General features: G+C 58.4%; 1 protein-coding gene across 1 annotated transcript; it reads right to left on the bottom strand.

Annotated features, from left to right (window-relative positions):
• Positions 1-6,175: 6,175 nt before the first annotated feature.
• Positions 6,176-14,988, bottom strand: LOC144951910 (ras association domain-containing protein 8-like). Its single transcript, XM_078882254.1, has 7 exons — positions 14,058-14,988; positions 13,493-13,830; positions 12,661-12,930; positions 12,228-12,573; positions 11,619-12,094; positions 11,186-11,309; positions 6,176-10,072 (listed from the first exon to the last, which is right to left on the bottom strand). Exons 1-7 carry the CDS (start codon positions 14,158-14,160, stop codon positions 9,963-9,965), a joined length of 1,767 nt encoding a protein of 588 aa, XP_078738380.1. The 5' UTR covers positions 14,161-14,988; the 3' UTR covers positions 6,176-9,962.
• Between the last annotated feature and the right edge of the window lie 8,284 nt (positions 14,989-23,272).

Below are 23,272 nucleotides of genomic sequence, written 5' to 3'. Positions count from 1 at the left end.
GCAGAGAAAGACTCAAAACCCGACCGATACGAGACCCCCTTCACCGACGAAGCCGCTCCCATGAAGAGGATGCACTCAATACTAGTCGCGCAATCCTGGTCTCACAACAAATAGGGCCGTCCATAAATGACGTCACGCGATTTTGGACGATTTTGACTGCCCCCCTCCCCCTCTCCCTCCATCGTCACACGACGTCACAAAAAGTCAGACCCCCCCCCCCTCAAATATGACGTCACAAAGCTCTGCCCCCCCCCCCCCCCCCCCAAACAAATAAACACGCTTCAAATCGCTTTAAACTATTGTCATTGTAGTGCGTATTTAATGTGGCGCTGCACTCTGATGTTGTAGGAGAAAACATTTATTACAAAGTCCATTTAATTAAGTAGAACGTGTTGTCTATATTTATTTATAAAGTTGCGCATTTTGATGTGACGTCACATTTCTCAACCCCCCCCCCTCGTCACGAACGTCTGACCCGCCCCCCCCCCAGGTGAGTGACGTCATTTATGGACGGCCCCCAAAGACAAAGGTCGTCCCGGCGTGTAGCCTCTCACAGAGCGTCGGGGCAAGTGCTGTTAGCGAGTGATGAAGGCTACCGGCGCTGTGGCACACGAGGGGGTGGGTGGCCAGCACCACGCCCGGCCGCCTTTGTCTCCCCATTGCTCATGTTCTTGCACACCACACCAGCGAGTACTCACTTAAGGTCGAGTCGACCTAGGGGAGGGGGCCAAGGAAGCGGATCAGATATTCCCCACACCAGATGTTAACTACCTCGCCTGGTACGCAGGAGGTCGTGGGTTCCATTCCGACCGTGATGCCTGCTGCTGCATATTATGAGTCTGCGTCTCTCTCTCTCATCATCATCACGGTGGCTAGGAGATGTTAACTACCTCGCCTGGTACGCAGGAGGTCGTGGGTTCCATCCCGACCCTGATGCCTGCTGCGTATTTGGAGTCTGCGTCTCTCTTTCTTTCTCTCTCTCATCTTCATCATCATCACAGTGGCTAGATGTTAACTACCTCGCCTGGTACGCAGGAGGTAGTGGGTTCCATTCCGACCCCGATGCCTGCTGCTGTATATTTGGAGTCTGCGTCTCTCTCTCTTTCTTTCTCTCTCTCTCATCATTATCATCACGGTGGCTAGGAGATGTTAACTACCTCGCCTGGTACGCAGGAGGTCGTGGGTTCCATTCCGACCCTGATGCCTGCTGCGGTATATTTGGAGTCTGCGTCTCTCATCTCTCGTCTCTCTCCATGGCCGCGTGGACTTTTCTCCCCCAGGTCATCTCCGTGTTTTCCCCTCCACATTTAGAGTCAACGACGATCGAATATTTTTGCCTCCTGCTATAAACTGTCCACGATGATGATGATGAGGATGATGATGAGGATGATGATGATGATGAGGATGATGATGATGAGGATGATGAGGATGATGATGAGGATGATGAGGATGATGATGAGGATGATGATGATGAGGATGATGATGAGGATGATGATGAGGAGGATGATGATGAGGATGATGAGGATGATGATGAGGATGATGATGATGAGGATGATGAGGATGATAAGCCGACATTATTTGAGTAGCTATCATTTTGTGAATGTGGCCAGGTCGCTTTAAATAAACGAGCTCATACAGAGTTCAGTGGTGGTAGCCTTACAGCTGCTAAAATAAATATAGATGCTTTTTTATGGTTTATTAATGAACTTTGGTTCTTTCGGTGAAGTCACGTGGGTAGAATAATAATAATAGATCACGACGTTTCGATCGCAACGCAAGCGACCGTCATCAGGTGGGACAACCACAACAAGAAAAAACTGCTGAAGTAGGCGAGAGATTTTGTTGCTGTGGTAAAAAATTAATGAAATAAAATTTTGGTTAAAAAAAATATAAAATAAAATTTTATTTATATATGAAAAAAAAATGTTATTTAATTTTTTATCAAAATTTTATTTCATTACATTTTTTTACCTACGTGACTTTACCGAAAGATCCAAAGAGTAAGGATTCCGGCAGTCACGAAAGCTTCAAATCAAGATTTATACAGTTAGGAACAACAGTTCCACACTGCCAACCAGGGATTATTTGTCTGTCGTGCATAGCCCCTCCCAAACACGTAGCACGCTCCCGGATTGGTTCAAGTGCGTCACGTGACCGCGAGCTTTCTGTCGTTCACGAATGCGCTGTCCAACCAGGTTCCTACCTGCAAACTCCGCAGGAACGTGTTTAATGGTCGTGAGCGGGGCGTCGAACTCGGGTCGCCGCGGTGCGCTAACCACTGCACCCACCGCTCCCCACGATCTTACTCTCGCAAGAGACCCCTGGTTGGTGGAGGGCACAGCGCATTCTCGAAGCCTCCGCTCACTCTCCCCTCTCGCTGAAACTTTAACCGCAACAAACAACAAACGACCATGAGGAGGAAGAGGCAACCTCATCAATAAAATCACAAAATATGGACGAACAGTTTATATATAATCTCTCTCTCTCTATATATATATCCGTGATTGTCATAACTCGAAAGCTAAGCAGATTTTTTGTTTAAAAAGCCTCCAAACAGCGGCGCCAGCGGCGTGCGTTAGCGGGGTCGGGGTGGGGGGTTGCCACGGGACGTGACCGCAGGGCACCGGCAAACGCCACCGTCGTCGCGTTGACGGGCGCGGGGAAGTATGGCCACAAATTGACCCCCCACCCTTCTCTCTGCCCGCCCCACACCGCCCCAGAGACGTCGCGACCCTGCGGGGGATGGGGGGCTCTCATCCAGCAGTGGAGTTGACGGGTGGACGATCGGCCCGCGCGCGCGGGGTTTAACAAAGGGGGGAATGTTGTATAGCACTGCCGACTTGTCCCACCGTAGAGACGGCGAAGCGGATGTCCGGGCATCGGAGGAACGCGCGCGGACGCACGGCTCGGGTCCGAGAGCGCTGCGGGTGGGATGGGGTGGGGGGGGGGGTGGTTCGTGGATGTTGCGTTTCGAAATGCGCGTGGACCGCATCGCCACCATCGCCACCGTAATCGCCATCATCATTGTCATCGCCATCATTGTCATCGCCATCATCGTAATCGCCATCATTATTGTCATCGCCATCACCACCACCATCATCATCGCCATCATCGCCATCTTCGCCATCATCGCCATCACCACCACCCACGATGGGCGGACAGCAGCGGTAGGCAGTCCACTGGCACGTGTCGTTGTTTCCACTTTCCTGTCCTGTAGTGCTCCGATATGCTCAAGTAGCGGCCACATCATGGTCGTGTATTGTATAGTGTGTAGTGTATAATGTATTACATAGCAGTGTAGTGTATCGTGTAGCGCAGGGGTCCCCGACCCCCGGGCCGCGGACTGCTACCGGTCAGTGGCCTGTTAGGAACCGGGCTGCACAGCAGCAGGAGGTGAGGGCGGTGAGTCCGCGCGTGGCCTGTCCCCATTGTTTTATTATTTCCCACTTCCGTCCGCGCCTCTTTCCCGCATTGCTCACTTGTCTCAGTCACGGCTGTGGTGAGCCCACAAGCTGCTAACCCCCTAGTGGCCAAAATGAGTAGAAATCATACGTCGCCGGAGAGCTTCGTTGAAAAGGGGGGGGGAAGACCCAATGATGATCCCACCCACCCCCCCTGGTCCGTGGAAAAAGTGTCTTCCACAAAACAAGTCCCTGGTGCCAAAAAGGTTGGGGACCGCTGATATTGTAGTGTATAGCATAGTGTATAATAGTATAGTGTAGTGAATAAGTTAGTGGATAGTAGTGTAATGTGGTGTATAGTAGTATAGTGTAGTGTATAGGGTAGTGTATAGCATTGATTAAAATAGTATAGTGCAAAATAGTGAAGTGTATAATAGTGGTGTATAATTGTGTAGTGTATAGTAGTGTAGTGTATAATACTGCAGTGTCTAGTAGATGTATGTAGTGTATAATAGTGTAGTATATAGTGTCGTGTATAACAGTGTAGTGTATAGGGTAGTGTATAGCATTGATTAAAATAGTATAGTGCAAAATAGTGAGGTGTATAATAGTGGTGTATAATTGTGTAGTGTATATTAGAGGTGTATAGTGTAGTGCATAATAGTGTAGTGTATAATACTGCAGTGTATAGTAGATGTGTATAGTGTAGTGTATATTAGTGTAGTATATAGTGTCGTGTATAACAGTGTAGTGTATAACAGCGTAGTATATTATAGCGTAGTGTATAACAGTGTGGTGTACAATCGTGTAGTGTATAGTGCAGTATAGCATCATCACTCTAGTAGTAGCAGCCGGCGTGTCGACTGCCCGTTGTGTCATGTTGTTTCCACTGCAGTGGCCACGACTTCCTGTCACCCATCTCCTGCGATGTCGTCATCGTCATTGTCAAGCAATTCCCTGTGAAGGTTTTCCTCTCTTCCCAGTCTCTTCCATCCCCCCCCCCCCGAATAACATCAACAACAACAACTTTTCATCGTCGGTGTTGTTGTCCATCCTATCGCGGGGACTCCCCTCTACTTACGAACCTTCAACTTAGGAACTTTCAGAGATACGAACAAACCTGGGTCCGTATTGTTGAGTTGCGTGTTCGGACCGAGAGTGGTAAGTTCAAACCCGCCGTGGAACGGATGGCGGTGGTGGCATCTACATCTGCAGAACGTGAAGAACCAGTGGCATCTACATCTGCAGAACGTGAAGAACCAGTGGCATCTACATCTGCAAAACGTGAAGAACCAGTGGCATCTACATCTGCAGAACGTGAAGAACCAGTGGCATCTACATCTGCAGAATGTGAAGAACCAATGGCATCTACATCTGCAGAACGTGAAGAACCAGTGGCATCTACATCTGCAGAACGTGAAGAACCAGTGGCATCTACATCTGCAGAACGTGAAGAACCAGTGGCATCTACATCTACAGAACGTGAAGAACCAGTGGCATCTACATCTACAGAACGTGAAGAACCAGTGGCATCTACATCTGCAGAACGTGAAGAACCAGTGGCATCTACATCTGCAGAACGTGAAGAACCAGTGGCATCTACATCTACAGAACGTGAAGAACCAGTGGCATCTACATCTGCAGAACGTGAAGAACCAGTGGCATCTACATCTGCAGAACGTGAAGAACCAGTGGCATCTACATCTGCAGAACGTGAAGAACCAGTGGCATCTACATCTGCAGAACGTGAAGAACCAGTGGCATCTACATCTGCAGAACGTGAAGAACCAGTGGCATCTACATCTGCAGAACGTGAAGAACCAGTGGCATCTACATCTGCAGAACGTGAAAAACCAGTGGCATCTACATCTACAGAACGTGAAGAACCAGTGGCATCTACATCTGCAGAACGTGAAGAACCAGTGGCATCTACATCTGTAGAACGTGAAGAACCAGTGGCATCTACATCTACAGAACGTGAAGAACCAGTGGCATCTACATCTGCAGAACGTGAAGAACCAGTGGCATCTACATCTGCAGAACGTGAAGAACCAGTGGCATCTACATCTGCAGAACGTGAAGAACCAGTGGCATCTACATCTACAGAACGTGAAGAACCAGTGACATCTACATCTACAGAACGTGAAGAACCAGTGGCATCTACATCTACAGAACGTGAAGAACCAGTGGCATCTACATCTGCAGAACGTGAAGAACCAGTGGCATCTACATCTGCAGAACGTGAAGAACCAGTGGCATCTACATCTGCAGAACGTGAAGAACCAGTGGCATCTACATCTACAGAACGTGAAGAACCAGTGGCATCTACATCTGCAGAACGTGAAGAACCAGTGGCATCTACATCTGCAGAACGTGAAGAACCAGTGGCATCTACATCTGCAGAACGTGAAGAACCAGTGGCATCTACATCTGCAGAACGTGAAGAACCAGTGGCATCTACATCTACAGAACGTGAAGAACCAGTGGCATCTACATCTGCAGAACGTGAAGAACCAGTGGCATCTACATCTGCAGAACGTGAAGAACCAGTGGCATCTACATCTGCAGAACGTGAAGAACCAGTGGCATCTACATCTGCAGAACGTGAAGAACCAGTGGCATCTACATCTACAGAACGTGAAGAACCAGTGGCATCTACATCTACAGAACGTGAAGAACCAGTGGCATCTACATCTGCAGAACGTGAAGAACCAGTGGCATCTACATCTGCAGAACGTGAAGAACCAGTGGCATCTACATCTGCAGAACGTGAAAAACCAGTGGCATCTACATCTACAGAACGTGAAGAACCAGTGGCATCTACATCTACAGAACGTCAAGAACCAGTGGCATCTACATCTGCAGAACGTGAAGAGCCAGCAGCAATCTACATCTGCAGAACGTGAAGAACCAGTGGCGTCTACATCTACAGGAGATTCTACAACTTTTAACGCCATACCCCCGTGTTTAGTGTACAAGCCGTACAACACGTTTGGAATCGACAGGATTAAAGTTGGGCCTCACGAACAAATCGACTTACGAACACAAACCTCTGGAACCCAAGTCGTTCGTAAAGTAGAGGAGTCCCTGTGCGTGTGCGCGTGTGTCCAAATCGCTCCAGTTTCCTTCACATCACCGCCCGCGTGCATGCAACATCATCACCATCATCATCAGGTCGTCTTCTTCTTCTACGTTATAACATCTTTCTTACTCCTACGTCGATTAACTCTTTGGGTCCAGCTCAAATGCAGCAGTAATCCTTCCGCGGCAATGACACTACGAGCGGTAACATCCTTGTCATTGGTAGTAGGTTTTTACCCTTTAAACTGGTACAAAACTGACACCTTTATACAAGGCATCATGTTTGCAATAACCGCAACACAAGCAGTCAAAATGCAAACAAAAAGAAACAACTCTGATAATGGTAATGATATGCACTGTCCTTGACAGTGCATATCATTATTGCAAACATGATGCCTCGTATAAAGGTGTCAGATTTGTACCAGTTTAAAGGGTAAAAACCTACTACTATATTTTGCCACTGGTAAAGGAGATGTCTCATAGTGTAAATCCTTGTCGTTGCCCGTCGTCTGTTGCAACGTCCAAGTCACGCAGGCGTACACACAGCTGCTGCTGCTGCTGAACGTTCTCAAGACGTTCGGTTTTGGCCTCGTAGCCGACTCGCTCGCTTCTCCAGCTGCTGGCGAACCCTGCGGCCCGCCCCCTTCCGCCTCCGAGATCGTCGCTCCTCCCGTTGCCGCCCCAACGTCAGCGTGGAAGTCGGGAGGTCCGCTCTTCTCCGACGGACGCTTCCGGTCCACGCACCACAGAACGGCGCACCGAGATGGCTTTCTTCTTCAAGTGATGCCCCGGTCCACGCGGAACGGCCCGCGGAAGCGTAGATCACAGAGCTGCATCTGAGATCCGCTCTTCTTTGAGCGATGCTTCGGGTCCACACGCAGAACGGTCCAACACGCAGAACGGCCCGCAAAAGCGGATATCACAGAGTAACATCAGAGATGGCTCCTTCTAAAAGTGTCGCCGTGGTGCACGAAGAACGGCCCACAGAAGCAGATATGACAGAGCTACGTCTGAGATGGCTCCTTCTTCAAGTGTCGCCCTGGTGCACGAAGAACGGCCCGCAAAAGCGGATATCACAGAGCTGGGTCTGAGATGGCTCCTTCTTCAAGTGTCGCCCTGGTGCACACAAAACGGCCCACAGAAGCGGGTATAACAGAGCTGCGTCTGAGATGGCACCTTCTAAAAGTGTCGCCGTGGTGCACGAAGAACGGCCCGCAAAAGCGGATATCACAGAGCTGCGTCTGAGATGGCTCCTTCTAAAAGTGACGCCCTGGTGCACGAAGAACGGCCCGCACAAGCGGATATCACAGAGCTAGGTCTGAGATGGCTCCTTCTTCAAGTGTCGCCGTGGTGCACGAAAAAAGGCCCGCACAAGCGGATATCACAAAGCTGGGTCTGAGATGGCTCCTTCTAAAAGTGACGCCTCCGGTGGACGAAGAACGGCCCGCAAAAGCGGATATGACAGAGCTACATCTAAGATGGCTCCTTCTTCAAGTGTCGCCCTGGTGCACGAAGAACGGCCCGCAAAAGCGGATATGACAGAGCTGGGTCTAAGATGGCTCCTTCTTCAAGTGTCGCTGTGGTGCACGAAGAACGGCCCACAGAAGCGGATATCACAGAGCTGCGTCTGAGATGGCTCCTTCTAAAAGTGACGCCTCCGGTCCACACAGCCAGGAGAGGGCAGGCACCTCCCGACCCGCTCTGCCGTATCTCGTCTCGCGCGGCAGGAGAGCCGACGCTCTTGTTAATGTTGTTCATCCTCAGGAGGAGGATTTCAGCCAAATTTGAGCGCGGAACCAAATTGCCCGCGGTCGTCGCTGTTCCATTGCAGCCAGTGGTGACCGGCCTGAGACAACCAACTCACGACACCTGAGAACCCGGTTGAATCACAGCTTCAGTGCGAGTCTATGGGTCTCTGTGTGAGACTATGGTGCTCTGCGTGAGTCTATGGGTCTCTGCGTGAGTCTATGGGTCTCTGCGTGAGTCTATGGGTCTCTGCGTGAGTCTATGGGTCTCTGCGTGAGTCTATGGGTCTCTGCTTGAGTCTATGGGTCTTTGTGTGAGTCTATGGGTCTTTGTGTGAGTCTATGGGTCTTTGTGTGAGTCTATGGGTCTCTGTGTGAGTCTATGGGTCTCTGTGTGAGTCTATAGGTCTCTGCGTGAGTCTATGGGTCTATGCGTGAGACTATGGGTCTTTGTGTGAGCTATGGGTCTTTGTGTGAGTCTATGGGTCTCTGTGTGAGTCTATGGGTCTCTGTGTGAGTCTATGGGTCTCTGTGTGAGTCTATGGGTCTATGCGTGAGTCTATGGGTCTCTGCGTGAGTCTATGGGTCTCTGTGTGAGTCTATGGGTCTCTGTGTGAGTCTATGGGTCTCTGTGTGAGTCTATAGGTCTCTGCGTGAGTCTATGGGTCTATGCGTGAGTCTATGGGTCTTTGTGTGAGACTATGGGTCTTTGTGTGAGTCTATGGGTCTCTGTGTGAGTCTATGGGTCTCTGTGTGAGTCTATAGGTCTCTGCGTGAGTCTATGGGTCTCTGTGTGAGTCTATGGGTCTCTGTGTGAGTCTATAGGTCTCTGCGTGAGTCTATGGGTCTATGCGTGAGTCTATGGGTCTCTGTGTGAGTCTATGGGTCTATGCGTGAGTCTATGGGTCTCTGCGTGAGTCTATGGGTCTCTGTGTGAGTCTATGGGTCTCTGTGTGAGTCTATGGGTCTCTGTGTGAGTCTATAGGTCTCTGCGTGAGTCTATGGGTCTATGCGTGAGTCTATGGGTCTTTGTGTGAGACTATGGGTCTTTGTGTGAGTCTATGGGTCTCTGTGTGAGTCTATGGGTCTCTGTGTGAGTCTATAGGTCTCTGCGTGAGTCTATGGGTCTCTGTGTGAGTCTATGGGTCTCTGTGTGAGTCTATAGGTCTCTGCGTGAGTCTATGGGTCTATGCGTGAGTCTATGGGTCTCTGTGTGAGTCTACGGGTCTCTGCGTGAGTCTATAGGTCTCTGCGTGAGTCTATGGGTCTCTGTGTGAGTCTATGGGTCTCTGTGTGAGTCTATGGGTCTATGCGTGAGTCTATGGGTCTCTGCGTGAGTCTATGGGTCTCTGTGTGAGTCTATGGGTCTCTGCGTGAGTCTATAGGTCTATGCGTGAGTCTATGGGTCTTTGTGTGAGTCTATGGGTCTCTGTGTGAGTCTACGGGTCTCTGCGTGAGTCTATGGGTCTCTGTGTGAGTCTATGGGTCTCTGCGTGAGTCAATGGGTCTCTGAGCGAGTCTATGGGTCTCTGGGTGAGCCACCACCGCCACCACCACCACAACCGCCACCACCACTAAAGGTCGACTGACGCAGGACAATGAACTCCAACTTCAGCGCTCCCCGGCAGCATTTTGGGGGGGGGGGGGCGGTAGGAGCAGTTGGGGGGGGGGGTGGGGGGGGGGATCTTCGCCTTCGTGACGTCACACGTCGCGTGACGTCACACGTCGCGTGACGTCACACGTAGATGCCGTCCGGGTTGGCGTAGTGTGGGTTCTGGAGGGCCCGGGGGTTCGAGGGGAGGGGCCGTGCGGGCGGAGGACGTCGCGGGGGATCTGCTGCGTCACCTGGGGGGGGGGGCGGGGGGTGGGGGGGGGCGGGGGGCGGGGGGGGAGGTTGGGGGGGGCGGGAGACACAAGGCAGAGATGGAGCTCACCCCGTGTCAGCAAGCCGGGGAGGGGCGGGGGGGGCACGGAGGGTGGGAAGCTACGAGAGCCGTGACGACGACCGCATCGGTGCCCCCCACTTCTGGCTCCTGACTCCGCCCCCCCCCCCCCTTTGTCTCCCCAATACGGTGATGCAGCATTCACTTGTTCAGAGCCCCCCCAGCTCTCTGTCGCCCCCCTCCCGCCCCACCCACCCACCCCCCAGGCTACGACGGGGCCTATCCCAACCCCACCTTGTCAAAGCCTCTTTGTTTTACTGTCATCGGAAGTACACCCCCCACCGCCACCGCCACCACCCGCCAGCCACCGCCGCGCCACCACCCCGCCGCCGCCGCCACCCGCCGCCACCGCCGCCGCCGCCACCACCCCCACCGCCGCCGCCACCCGCCGCCGCGCCGCCGCCTGCCACCGCCGCCGCCGCCGCCACCTCCGCCGCCGCCACCCAGCCGCCAGCCGCCGCCGCCGCCACCGCCGCCACCGCCGCCCGCCACCCGCCGCCGCCGCCACCGCCACCGCCACCACCGCCACCGCCGCCACACCGCCGCCGCCAGCCACCGCCACCCGCCACCACCGCCGCCACCACCCCCACCGCCGCCACCTGCCACCACCACCCCCACCGCCGCCACCACCACCACCGCCACCACCGCCACCACCACCACCACCACCGCCACCGCCGCCACCACCCCCACCGCCGCCACCGCCCCCACCGCCCGCCAGCCACCACCGCCGACCACCGCCAGCCACCAGCCACCGCCCGCCGCCACCGCCGCCACCACCGCCACCACCACGCCACCACCGCCACCACCGCCACCCGCCGCGCCACCACCGCCACCGCCGCTCCGCCACCAAAGCCGCCACCACCACCACAGTCGCCACCACCACCGCCACCGCCACCACCACCACCACCACACTCCTCCCGCCACCACCACCACCACCACCGCTACCGCCCCACCACCACCCCACCACCACCGCCACCACCACCGCCAGCCACCCTCCTGCCACCCACGTGCCCACCTGCGTGACTGTCGCCGGTGTCGACTGGCAGGGCGGACACCTTGACGCCCGTCTGCAGGATGAAGTGCTGCAGGTTCACCTGGCGCAGCTCCTTGTTGAGCAGCTCCAACTCCTGCTCCTTCTCCTGCGGGAGCCACGGGCACAGCGGTGGGCACAAGCGGTGGGCACAGCGGTGGGCACAGGGGGGCACAGCGGTGGGCGAGGGCACGGAGGGCGATGGGGCAGCGGGCGAGGGCGCAGTGGGCAAGAGAGACGATGAGTGGGCGAGACGCGTCGAGTTGATTTTGTTGACCGACGTGAGAGATACTGCCGCGTACCCACGTAACGCCACCTTCCCGCGTACCCGGGCACGCAGGGGGGCATTCGGGTACCGCCGCATGCCTGGGGACCTCGCGTACCCACGTATAGCCCCCCCCCCCCCTCCCGCGAGTACCTGCATGCACTTGTTGGCCTCCTGCATGGACGCCTGCACCGCCCCCAGGGCCCCCTCCAGCCTCCGCGCCTCCTGGATGCGCGCCGAAATCCTGCGGTGAAGCCGTGCGATCTTCGTTCCCAGCACCGCGCCCTCCACCCTCTCCTCCCCATCCTCCTCCACCTCATCCTCCTCCTCCTCCTCGCTGCCAACCGTGGCACCGGCGCCACGGCCCAAGTCCGATGGGTTCTCTCCGGCCGCGTTCGCTCCGGGCGCTCCGTCGGAATCAGCGGAAACTTCCGGGTCGCCGCCACCGCCGACTCCGCTGCCGACGTCGTCGACGTCGTCGTCACGGCAACGGCGCCGTCGCCGCTCGTGCCGGATGCCGGCGCGCAGGACGCCGGCCCGGTGAGCGCAGGCCGCCAGCCGGCGATCGCACTCCAGAGCGGCCTCCGTGACGGCCGTGAGGCCCGCGCGGAGGGACCTCTCCCTCTCCCCTACCTCCCCCCTCCTCCTCCACCTCCTCCTCCACCTCATCCATCTCCCGCGAGATTCGGGCGATCTGCTCTCCAGCTGCCTCGCCGCTTGGTCGTCGCCCTCCTCAAACTCCAACTTCTCCAACTCCTCCTCAAACTCCCCCTCGCCGTCCACCTCCCCCGGGGGTCGGGGCTCCGGGTCGAGCCGCGGCAAAAGCCTCCGATCGTCCTCCTCGTCGGCGGCGGCGTTGCCCACGGACGCCAAACGAGCGTCGCCCTCGCCTCCCGATTGCCCTCCACCCTGCTCCACGTGCTCCTCCACCTGCTACTCCACCTGCTCCACCTCCTCCTCCTCCATCATTGCCCACGGACGCGAGTTTCCGCTCCCAGTGGCGGACGTCTGAGCTCACGGCCTCGATCCGCGCCTCCAGCGCCGCCACCGTCCGCTGCTGCAGCCGCGTCAGCCTCAGCAGCTTCTCCCCCTCCCCCTCATCCCCCTCATCCTCCTCCACCTCCTCCTCCGACTCCTCCGACTCCTTCCCGCCCAGCCGCTGCCGCTGCGAGGCCGCGGTGACCCCCGCGGTGACCCCCGCGGTGACCCCCGCGGTGACCCCTGGGGTGAATCCCGCGGTGACCCCTGGGGTGACCCCCGCAGTGACCCCTGCGGTGAACCCCGCAGTGAACCCTGCGGTGACCCCCGCAGTGTCCCTCGCGGTGACCCCCGCGGTGACCCCCGCGGTGACCCCCGCGGTGACCCCCGCGGTGACCCCTGCGGTGACCCCCGGGGTGATCCCCGGAGTGACCCCCACGGTGAACCCCGGGGCGCCGCCAGTGAAGGTGAGCGACTTGTGCTTCCCCTCGCCGCGCGCCGAGCGGCGGAGGTAGGCCCCGTCGTCCCTCTCGCCCCGGCGCTCTCCTCCACCTCCTCCCACCTCCACCTCCTCCACCACCTCCACCTCCTCCACCACCTCCTCCACCTCCTCTTCCTCCGTCGTGCCTGGCCTCCTCCCCCTCCTTTTTGCCGTTCCTGCTCTCCGGCGAGCCGCGCTGCTTCAGACCCTCACCGCCGCGTCCGTCACGGTCCCCGCCCCAAACTCTTTGGAGATCGTCACCACCACCACCTCCACCACCTCCACCACCACCACCTCCACCTCCACCTCCTGATCCACCTCCTCCTGATCCTCCAGCTCCTCCTGCTCCTCCACCTCCTCCTCTTCCTGATCCACCTCCTCCTGATCCTCCTCTTGCCGCCGCCCGCGACAAGACGGTCAGCGGCCCCCACCCCCGGCCCTCCCCGACGGGCGGCCTCTCCCGCCGCGGGCACCGGAGGTTCGCGCGGTCGCCGCAGGCCTCCCGGTCACTCGCCGACCGCTCCACCTCCTCCTCCACCTCCTCCTCCACCTCCTCCACCTCCTCCACCTCCTCCTCCGCCGCGTTGCCGACGCGCCGTCCCCGCTCCCACGTCGACGACAACGGCGGCGAGGGCGGCGACGGTCGAAACTTGGCCCGGGGCGGGAGGCTTTGCCTGCAGAAGAAGGCCCGCTCCTGGGGGGGCCTCCTGGCCGCTGGGACGTGGCCGGCGCCGTCGGACGTGGGCCGCTGTGCGGGGCTGGGCCCCCCCGTGCGCCGCAGGGCCAGCGTCACGTCGCCCGCGTACTGGCCCCAGCGGGCCAGGGCCGCCAGCGGCCGCTCGTCGGGGGCCAGAGCGCGCTCGGAGCCCTTCCAGCGCTCCACCAGCGCGTAGCGGCCCGCACGGCCTGCAACCAATCACAGCGGGGGGGAGAGGGGGGGGAGAGGGGGGCGGGGAGAGGGGGGGAGACGCACCGATGACCAGGGCTCAACGATTATTGGCTAGTGAGACTCACCGATTATTGATCAGGTAGACTCAACGATTATTGATCAAGGAGACTCACCGATTATTGATCAGGGAGACTCACCGATTATTGATCAGGGAGACTCACCGATAACGACCGAGTAGACTCACCTATGGCCTGAGCGAGCACGATGACCACCTCCTGGCAGGTGGTGGTGGCGCTCACCCCACACACAACGCGCTGAAGGCCGTCCACCCACACCTTGAGCTCCATCGCCAGATCCTCCACGGGGCTCTCGACGACGACGAGGACGTTGTTGACGTTGACGATGTTGACGTTGACGATGTTGTTGTTGACGTTGACGACGACGTTGTTGACGATGTTGATGACGATGTTGATGACGACGTTGATGACGTTGACGATGTTGATGTTGACGTTGATGACGACGTTGTTGACGATGTTGATGACGATGTTGATGACGACGTTGATGACGTTGACGATGTTGATGTTGACGTTGATGACGACGTTGTTGACGATGTTGACGACGTTGATGACGATGTTGATGACGACGTTGATGACGTTGACGATGTTGATGTTGACGTTGATGACGACGTTGTTGACGACGTTGACGACGTTGATGACGATGTTGATGACGACGTTGATGACGACGTTGACGATGTTGATGACGTTGTTGACGACGTTGATGAAGACGTTGTTGACGTTGACGACGTTGTTGACGACGTTGATGACGACGTTGACGATGTTGATGGCGACGTTGATGACGAAGGTGATGACGTTGACGATGTTGACGACGATGACGACGATGTTGTTGAGCGAAAGCCAAAATGTCACGTCGGCCCCGGCCGACCGCGTCGGGAGTAGCGCAACGCTGCAGCCACCCACGGCGCTGCCGACGATCCGGACGATGCTACCGGTGGTGGTGCTGGTGGTGCCAGTGGTGGTGCTGGTGGTGGTGCTGGTGGTCGTGGTGAGAAGGAGGTCACCCGACCACGTGGTGGAGGGTGCACGATGGACGCCGCTCCCGCGGCTCACGCCTCGCGCCGCTCGCTCGCGGCTCCACCAGCGCCGCCCCCAGCGCCGTCATCGCCATCGCCACCAGCTGCGGCACCACCGTCATCATCGTCGTCATTAACATCGTCATCATCGTCATCATCGTCGTCATTAACATCGTCATCATCGTTATCATCGTCATCATCGTCATCACCATCGTCATCACCATCATCATCGTCATTAACATCGTCATCACCATCGTCATCATCATCGTCATTAACATCGTCATCATCGTCATCATCGTCGTCATTAACATCGTCATCATCGTTATCATCGTCATCATCGTCATCACCATCGTCATCATCATCGTCATTAACATCGTCATCATCATCGTCATCATCGTCATCACCGTCATCATCATCGTCATTAACATCGTCATCATCGTCATCATCGTCATCACCATCGTCATCATCATCGTCATTAACATCGTCATCATCATCGTCATCATCGTCGTCATCACCGTCATCATCATCGTCATTAACATCGTCATCATCGTCGTCATTAACATCGTCATCGTCGTCATCATCGTCACCATCGTCATCACCATCGTCATCACCATCGTCATTAACATCGTCATCATCGTCATTAACATCGTCATCATCATCGTCATTAACATCGTCATCGTCGTCATCACCATCGTCATCACCATCGTCATCGTCGTCGTCATTAACATCGTCATCGTCGTCACCATCGTCATCACCATCGTCATTAACATCGTCATCATCGTCATCACCATCGTCATTAACATCGTCATCATCGTCATCACCATCATCGTCATCACCATCATCACCATCATCATCGTCATCATCACCGTCATCATCGTCATCATTAACATCGTCATCATCATCATCATCGTCATCACCATCATCACCATCATCACCATCACCGTCATCATCACCGTCATCGTCATCATCATCGTCGTCATCATCGTCATCACCATCGTCATCACCATCATCGTCGTCATCACCGTCGTCATCACCATCATCGTCACAATCGTCACCGTCAATGCCATCGTCACCGCCATCATCATGAACATCGTCATCATCGACAACACCATCGTCATCACCACATCTCGCCCCCGTGGCGCCCTCTCTCAAGCATCTCGCGCGAGATTCAATCTGGCGAGCGAGCGAGTGGGTGAGCGAGCGAGTGGGTGAGCGGGTGAGTGGGTGAGCGAGCAGGTGGGCGAGTGGGAGAGTGGGTGAGCGAGCGGGTGGGCGGGCGAGCGAGTGGGCGAGCGGGCGTGTGGGCGAGCGGGCGAGCGAGCGGGCGGGCGAGCGAGTGGGTGAGCGAGCGAGTGGGTGAGCGGCCGAGCGGGTGAGCGGGCGGGCGGGTGAGTGAGCGAGCGGGTGAGCGAGCGAGTGGGTGAGCGGCCGAGCGGGTGAGCGAGCGAGTGGGTGAGCGGGCGAGTGGGTGAGCGAGCGGGCATCTGCACGGATCCTACCAAGGGCATGGAAACCCACGCGTCAATACTCCGCACGCCCGGTAAAGAGAAGTTCTACCCATTGTGGCTATGAAACAGGAGCTTGTGTCAAGAAGAACACCAAACAGGAATCGTGTCCACATTAACCACACGCAGAGCACTCGTGGTGAACAGTACGAACACACACTGCTCTTTCAACATGGGACCTCCTTTGCCAGGACCAAAATATGGTAATAGGGTTTTCCCCTTTTTTTCTGGCAACAAAACAGTTGTGTCGAGATGTTAAAACACCAAACTGAAACATTTTTACGAGGAATCAGGTCTGCATTGACCACAATGCTTGTGGTCAGAATGCAAACAAACGCTGTTTGCATTCTGAACAGAGATTGTTTGCATTCTGACCACAAGTATCTGTCCGTGTCTCTCTCTCTCTCTCTTCCCGTGTCTCTCTCTCTCTGTCCGTGTCTCTCTCTCTCTGTCTGCCCGTGTCTCTCTCTCTGTCCGTGTCTCTCTCCCTCTGTCCGTGTCTCTCTCTCTCTCTGTCCGTGTATCTCTCTCTCTGCCCGTGTCTCTCTGACTGTCCGTGTCTCTCTCTCTCTCTCTCCGTGTCTCTCCCTCTGCCCGTGTCTCTCTCTATCTGTCCGTGTCTCTCTCTCTCCGTGTCTCTCTCTCTCTCCGTGTCTCTCTCTCTGTGCCCGTCTCTCTCTCCCTCTGTCCGTGTCTCTCTCCCTCTGTCCGTGTCTCTCTCTCTGTCCGTGTCTCTCTCTCTCTGCCCGTGTCTCTCTCTATCTGCCCGTGTCTCTCGCCTCTCTGCCCGTGTCTCTCTCTCTCTGCCCGTGTCTCTCTCTCTGTCCGTGTCTCTAAGTCTCTGTCCGTGTCTCTCTCTCTCTGCCCGTGTCTCTCTCTCTCGCTCTGCCCGTGTCTCTCTTTCTGTCCGTGTCTCTCTCTCTGCCCGTGTCTCTCTCTCTATCTGCCCGTCTCTCTCCAGTGTCTCTCTCAGCCACCGTTGGGTGCGGTCGCAAAAGCCGTTTGGTCCTGCTCCAACGTGTGTGCAGATGGAGGCCTGGGCTCAGGTGAGAGCCTGAGCCTAGCCTGAGAGAGCGTGGACGCGTTTATAAGACGCTTTACCCCGCTGTTTTTTTTCGTTTATTGCTTCGTTGTGCTCAACACTTTCCTCTTCCCTCACTTGCTGTGGCCACACAAAAAAAAAAATGGCGCAGCACGAGCACCTTGAAGCCCTGACGGACGAACATGGCTTCATTTGTTTCCCTCCACCGAAGACCCCGCCCGACGACATCGCCGCCGCAGTGGCCGAGCACGTCGGCCTGGCGGCTATCCGTGTCATCCAGCGGGAGAACCGCGGCTACGCGGTCTATGTGGCTGGGGTAGAGGGAGCGGCGCGCATTGTGGAGGCGGGGCTCATCGTCGGGGGAGAGGGGGGGCTGTTCGTGCAGTGCACCCCCCTATCCACGCCGGCGGTGAAGGTGACCATCTCCGGCGCGCCGCCCTACCTCAGGAGCACCGAACTAATGAAGGACCTCCAGCGATGGGGAGTGGTGGTCTCCCGCATTGTCTGGCTACCGATGCGGACACGGAACCCGGCAATGAGACATATCATGTCGGGCCAGCGGCAGGCCTTCATAATACTCAAAGATGGAAACACAGAATTGGACGCAACCATTAAACACACCATCGGTGGTCGTGTACATACCGTGTACCTGTCAACGGCAGTGCCGCGCTGTTTTGGGTGCGGAAGCTTCGGCCATACAAGGAAAAGCTGCCCAGGCAAGGCAAAGGAGGGAGGGGCGTGGCCTGCCCAAGAAGGCACCACGCAGCGGGCGCCGGTGCCGCAGCCGCGGCGGCCACAACAACAGCAACAGAAACAACAGCAGCAGCAGCCCCAGGCGCAGCCGCAGCAGCCGCAGCAGCAGCCGCAGCAGCAGCAGCAGCCGCAGCAGCAGCAACCGCAGCCACAGCAGCAGCAGCCGCAGCCGCAGCAGCAGCAGCCACAGCCGCGGCAGCAGCAGCCACAGCCGCAGCAGCAGCAGCAGCAGCCGCAGCAGCAGCAGCCGCAGCAGCAGCAGCAGCCTCAGCAGCCGCAGCAGCCGCAACAACAACAGCAGCAGCCGCAGCAGCCGCAGCAGCCGCAGCAGCAGCAGCCACAGCAGCAGCAGCCACAGGCGCAGCCGCAGCAACTGCAGCAGCAGCAGCCGCAGCAGCCGCAGCAGCCACCGCAGCAGAAGCAGCAGCAGCAGGACGAGCCGCCGCTGCAGCGGCTACACGAAAAGCAGCAACAGCGAAAGCAACAACAACAACAACAGCAGCAGCAGCAAGATCAGCGGCAGCAGCAGCGGGAAGGTCTGCAGCAGCAGCAGGACGGACTGCAGCGGCGGAAGCGGCAGCAAGACCCGACCGACGCTGCGGTCGACCAAGCCAAGCGAGCGACTGACGACGAGGGGGACGGTTTCGCCGTCGTCGTATCGCGGAAACGCAAGGCCAAAAGCTGCCCTGCAGCGGGAGGGCGCGGTGGCACCCTTCCAAAGCGGACGACCACTGCTGGCGACGCCACTCAGCCGGACGGCCGCCCGGACGAGGCGGCAGGGAGCAGTGACGAGGCCGCGGCAGAGGAGGCAGGCCAGGATCACCCGCCAGACGTGACCGAGGCGCCGGAACAACTTTTGGACCCGGCCTCGGCCGCACTGGCACAGCTCGGGGGAGAACCGCGGGCCACCGCCATGCCTGCGGACGCAGCGGCGCCCGACGGGGCCACCCTGCCCGCCCCATCGGCTGACAGGGCGACGGCCACGGACCCCGTGGACGAGAGACGCGTCGAGCCAGGTGGGACTCCAGCTCCGTGCGGCTCGACGAAAGAAACGATGGACGAAGCACGCGCCGGCACACGCGGGGACTCCGACCACGAACTGCCGGGGTGCGATGCCGACGACGGCGCCAGCGAGACGAGCTTGCCGGAACTTACTGGGGAATGGAAGTACAAACCCAGTGAAGTTCTCCTCTATCTGAGAAGCACCTACAATCGGCGCAAAGTCCGCGTTCTGGACTCCTTCCCTGACGGACAGGGCCTCGAGGAGACGGTACGGAGGATCCAGAAAGACCCTGCGCCGCACCACTTCACTCCGCAAGAAGTATACCGGTTGAAAGGGGTGTTGAAGAAGGTGAGGCAAGAGATTGCCTCTCTCCCCTCTCCACCGTAGTGCCCTCGTGTGCTGTCACTCCCCACATCCATCACAATGGCTTCGGGTGTAAGGATAGCCACCTTAAACTGCAACAGCGTCCGCAGCGACAGGAGATGGCACCGCGTGTGCTGCTTCCTCGAAGACCAAAAGGTCGACGTGGCCTTCCTGCAGGAAACACACCTGGACAATGCTCTGCAGGATCAGCGACAGCACCTCCTGGGCGGCCGTTCCTGTTTTTTCAGCCACGGAGAGGAGAACCGTGCAGGTGTCGCGATTGTGTTCGGTCCAAACTTTGTCCCCGAGGGCGTGGTCTTCAGGGAGATCGTTAAAGGACATCTAATATCAGCGGACTTTGCCTTCAGCGGCACCAGGATGCAGTGCTGGAACGTGTACGCGCCAAGCAAGAGCCGCGAAAGAGGTCTCCTTTTCTCGGGCGCGCTGCGGGATAGCCTGGAGGCGAACAACACGGACGACGTGCTGACGGTCGTGGGGGGGGATTTCAACTGCACCCTTGACCCGACCCTCGACCGTAACGGCGCCGAGCCTCATCCAGAGTCAGCGCGGGCATTGGCCGACGTGGTGCGGAGGCTGGGGCTGTGGGATGCGTGGCGCCTGCACCGACCCACGCAGCGGCAGTACTCGTGGTGTCGCTGCGACTTTCACGGGAAAATAAGCCTTGCTAGGCTCGATCGGCTGTATGTCAGCGCCGCAAACACTAACCTGCTCGGCGAAAGCAGGATCATCCCGTCCGGGTTTTCAGACCATCACATGGTCTCCTTGCTGCTGCGCATCCCCAAAGAAGAGCGCCGCAGCGCCTACTGGAAACTCGACGCTCGGCTGCTCGAGGACGCAGCCTTCAAAGAGGCCTTCAGGGCCTGCTGGGCTCGTTGGGTGGCCGCCAAGAGCAGCTTCGACGGCGTCTTGCGATGGTGGGAGCATGTAAAGGCGCAGGTACGGGCGCTCTGCCTGCAGCTCCGCAACCCGCAAGCCTCTGCTAGGGAAGATGCGGTCAGACGTCTACAGGACGAACTGTTGCTCCTCGAGGCGGAGCTGGGGTCGGCCCAGAGCACGCACGACGGCAAGGGGAGAGTGCTGCTGGAGAAGCAGCTGCTCTTCAGGGCCGTCACGGACCGACAGGCGAACGGCTCGTTCAAGCAACGTCAAATGCAGCACCTGACGTACATGGACTCCCCCTCGAAATTTTTCTTTCGGCTGCAACATAAACCCCAGAAAAACAGAATCATCTCGTGCCTGCAGACCCCGAGGGGGGAGGTGATAACGGAGGAGGAGGGCCAGATGGCAAGACTCGCGAGGGAGTTTTACTGCGACCTTTTCCAGGCCAGGGATTCGTGCCGTGAAGCAACTCGGGATCTACTCGATGGGTGCCCTGTCCTCGAGGAATCCGAGAGCATACGCCTGGACGCCCCCCGTCGAGCAGGAGGAACTCTACGCCGCCATGAGAGGGCTCGCGGCCGGCAAGGCCCTGGGCATCGACGGCCTCCCGTCCGAGTTCTACGCGGTCTTCTGGGACGACCTCGCGCCGCACCTGTTGGAGGTCCTTGAGGAGAGCCTGCGGAAGGGGGTGCTCCCTCAGAGCTGCCGGAGGGCCGTCGTCACCCTGCTGCCCAAGAAAGGAGACCTGCGCCGCATCGAAAACTGGCGGCCAGTGTCCCTTCTATGCGCCGACTATAAGATCTTTGCAAAGGTGTTGGCCAACCGCCTGAAGTCGGTGGTGGACCAGCTTGTTCGCCCCGAACAAACTTACTGCATCCCTGGCCGGTGCTTGCACAACAACGTGAGCACGGTCAGGGACATGATCGCACTGGCGGAGAGAGACGGAACAGACGTGGGCCTCCTCTTCCTCGACCAGGAGAAAGCCTTCGACCGGGTCAGCCACCACTTCATGGAAGAGCTGCTCGCCGCGTCCGGATTTGGGCCGGCGTTCAGGTCGCGCGTGCGGCTCCTGTACGCGGGTGCGTCGAGCCTGCTGAAGGTTAACCAGCAGCTCGGCGCCCCTTTCCCCGTGGCGAGCGGAGTCAGACAGGAGTGCCCGCTGTCGGGCCTCCTCTACGCCCTGGTCATCGAGCCCCTCGTGCGCCGCCTCCAGCTCTCCCTGTCGGGGTACAGGGTGCCGGGCCCCGAGGGGGCGATCATCAGGGTATCGGCGTACGCGGACGACCTGTGTGTGGTCGTCACGGGGGCGCATGATGTAGCAGCGCTGGGTCGGGCGGTGAAGGCCTATGAGGCGGCGTCCGGCGCCAAGATAAACTGGGCGAAGACCTCGGCTCTGCGCCTGGGGCCGCAGGGCGCCGCGTGCCCGGTGCTCCTCCCAGGGGGTGTCGCCTGGCAGACCGACGGCGTCCGGTACCTAGGCGTCCACCTCGGAGGGCCCAACGTCACCCAGCAAAACTGGCCCGAACTGGGGGACCGGTTCGAGGCCAGGTTGGCGGCATGGGCGCGCCTAGCCCCGGCGATGTCCTTCAGGGGGCGGGTGCTGGTGAGCAACAACCTGGCGGCCGCGGTGCTGTGGCACAGGGCGAAAACCCTCCAGCCCCCGGAGTGGCTACTCGGGGGAGCAGCCCGCTCGCTCACCCACTTCGCGTGGCAGGGGAAACATTGGTTGAGGCCGGGAGTCCTCCGCCTACCGGTGGGCGAGGGCGGCCAGGGCCTGGTGGACATCCACGCCAGGGTTCTGACCTTCAGGCTTCAGACCGTGCAGCGGCTGCTGTACGGCAGGGAGACCCTGCCCTGGGTGGCACCCACCCTCGCCTTGCTGAGAGGCGCCGGGGGTGGCCTGGGCTACGGAAGAGAAATTTTCCTGTTAGATCTGGCCCGGGTCGACTACGCGGGGCTGCCGGCCTTCCACCGGAGCCTCCTGGACGCGTGGCGCAGTCTGGCCTGGGAGAGAGGAGACCCGCAATGCACGCTCGGGCAGTTTCTGCGCGAGCCACTGTTCATCAACGGCCGCTTCGCCGAGATCCGAGAGGAAGCGACGCTGGCCCGCCGTTTCACCTCGGCGGGGATTCGAGCGGTGGGGGACTTGGTGCGGGACCGCGACCTGCACCCGGCGTGGAGGTCCGCGGCCGACGTCAGCGGTGCCGCCGGACTCCGCACCGTGCTGGCCGGGGAGAAGCTGCTGCGGGCGGCGCTCGCGGCGATGCGGGAGCTGCGGCTGCGGCTCGAGGCGCCCGAAGACGGCGCCCCCCCTCCCTCATTCCCTGAATTGCGGCTCACCTGCGCCCAGCCCACCGGTCGAGATGACTCCGGCAAACTACTAAAGCTCGGGAGCTGCCAGAGCGTGCCCTTTCGGGGCGCGCTTAAGGGAGCGCTGTACGCGTGCAGCGTGAAGGCGCTGCGCTGCCGGGAGCTGGCGGAACTCCCAGACACCAGGTGGAGGAGCGCCTTGGCACCGTCGGGCGCGGCCACCCCCCAGTGGGGCCGCCTGTACAAGCCCCCCATCACCAAACGCTGTGGGGACCTGCAGTGGAGGCTGCTCCACTGGACGCTGCCCTCGGCCGCGTGGCAGAGTAAAGTCACCCCGGAGGCGTCAGACCGATGCGCTTTCTGCGGCGCAAGAGAAGACCTGGCGCACCAGTACGTGGGGTGCGCACGGTTGTCCCCGCTGTTCCGGCTCCTGGGAGACATCTCAACGAAACTGGGGATGAGCTTCCAGAAAAACTGGTTCGCGTACGGGGTA

The sequence above is a fragment of the Lampetra fluviatilis genome, chromosome 64 (genome assembly GCF_964198595.1).
Source record: "Lampetra fluviatilis chromosome 64, kcLamFluv1.1, whole genome shotgun sequence".
NCBI classification, from domain to species: Eukaryota; Metazoa; Chordata; class Hyperoartia; order Petromyzontiformes; family Petromyzontidae; genus Lampetra; species Lampetra fluviatilis.
Note: the sequence above shows the minus strand (reverse complement) of the source record. Positions and strands in the feature narration are given on the sequence as shown.

Bases quoted from the DNA above. Each gene is read 5' to 3' on its own strand.
- LOC144951910 (XM_078882254.1), bottom strand. From the start codon at position 14,160: ATGGAGCTCAAGGTGTGGGTGGACGGCCTTCAGCGCGTTGTGTGTGGG. The intron at 12,574-12,660 runs GTCACCGCGGGG...GTGGAGGAGGAT, and splicing joins CCGCGGGGGTCACCGCGGGG to GAGGGGGATGAGGGGGAGGG. The intron at 10,073-11,185 runs GTGGGCACGTGG...CCCCCCCCCCAG, and splicing joins CACCGGCGACAGTCACGCAG to GTGACGCAGCAGATCCCCCG.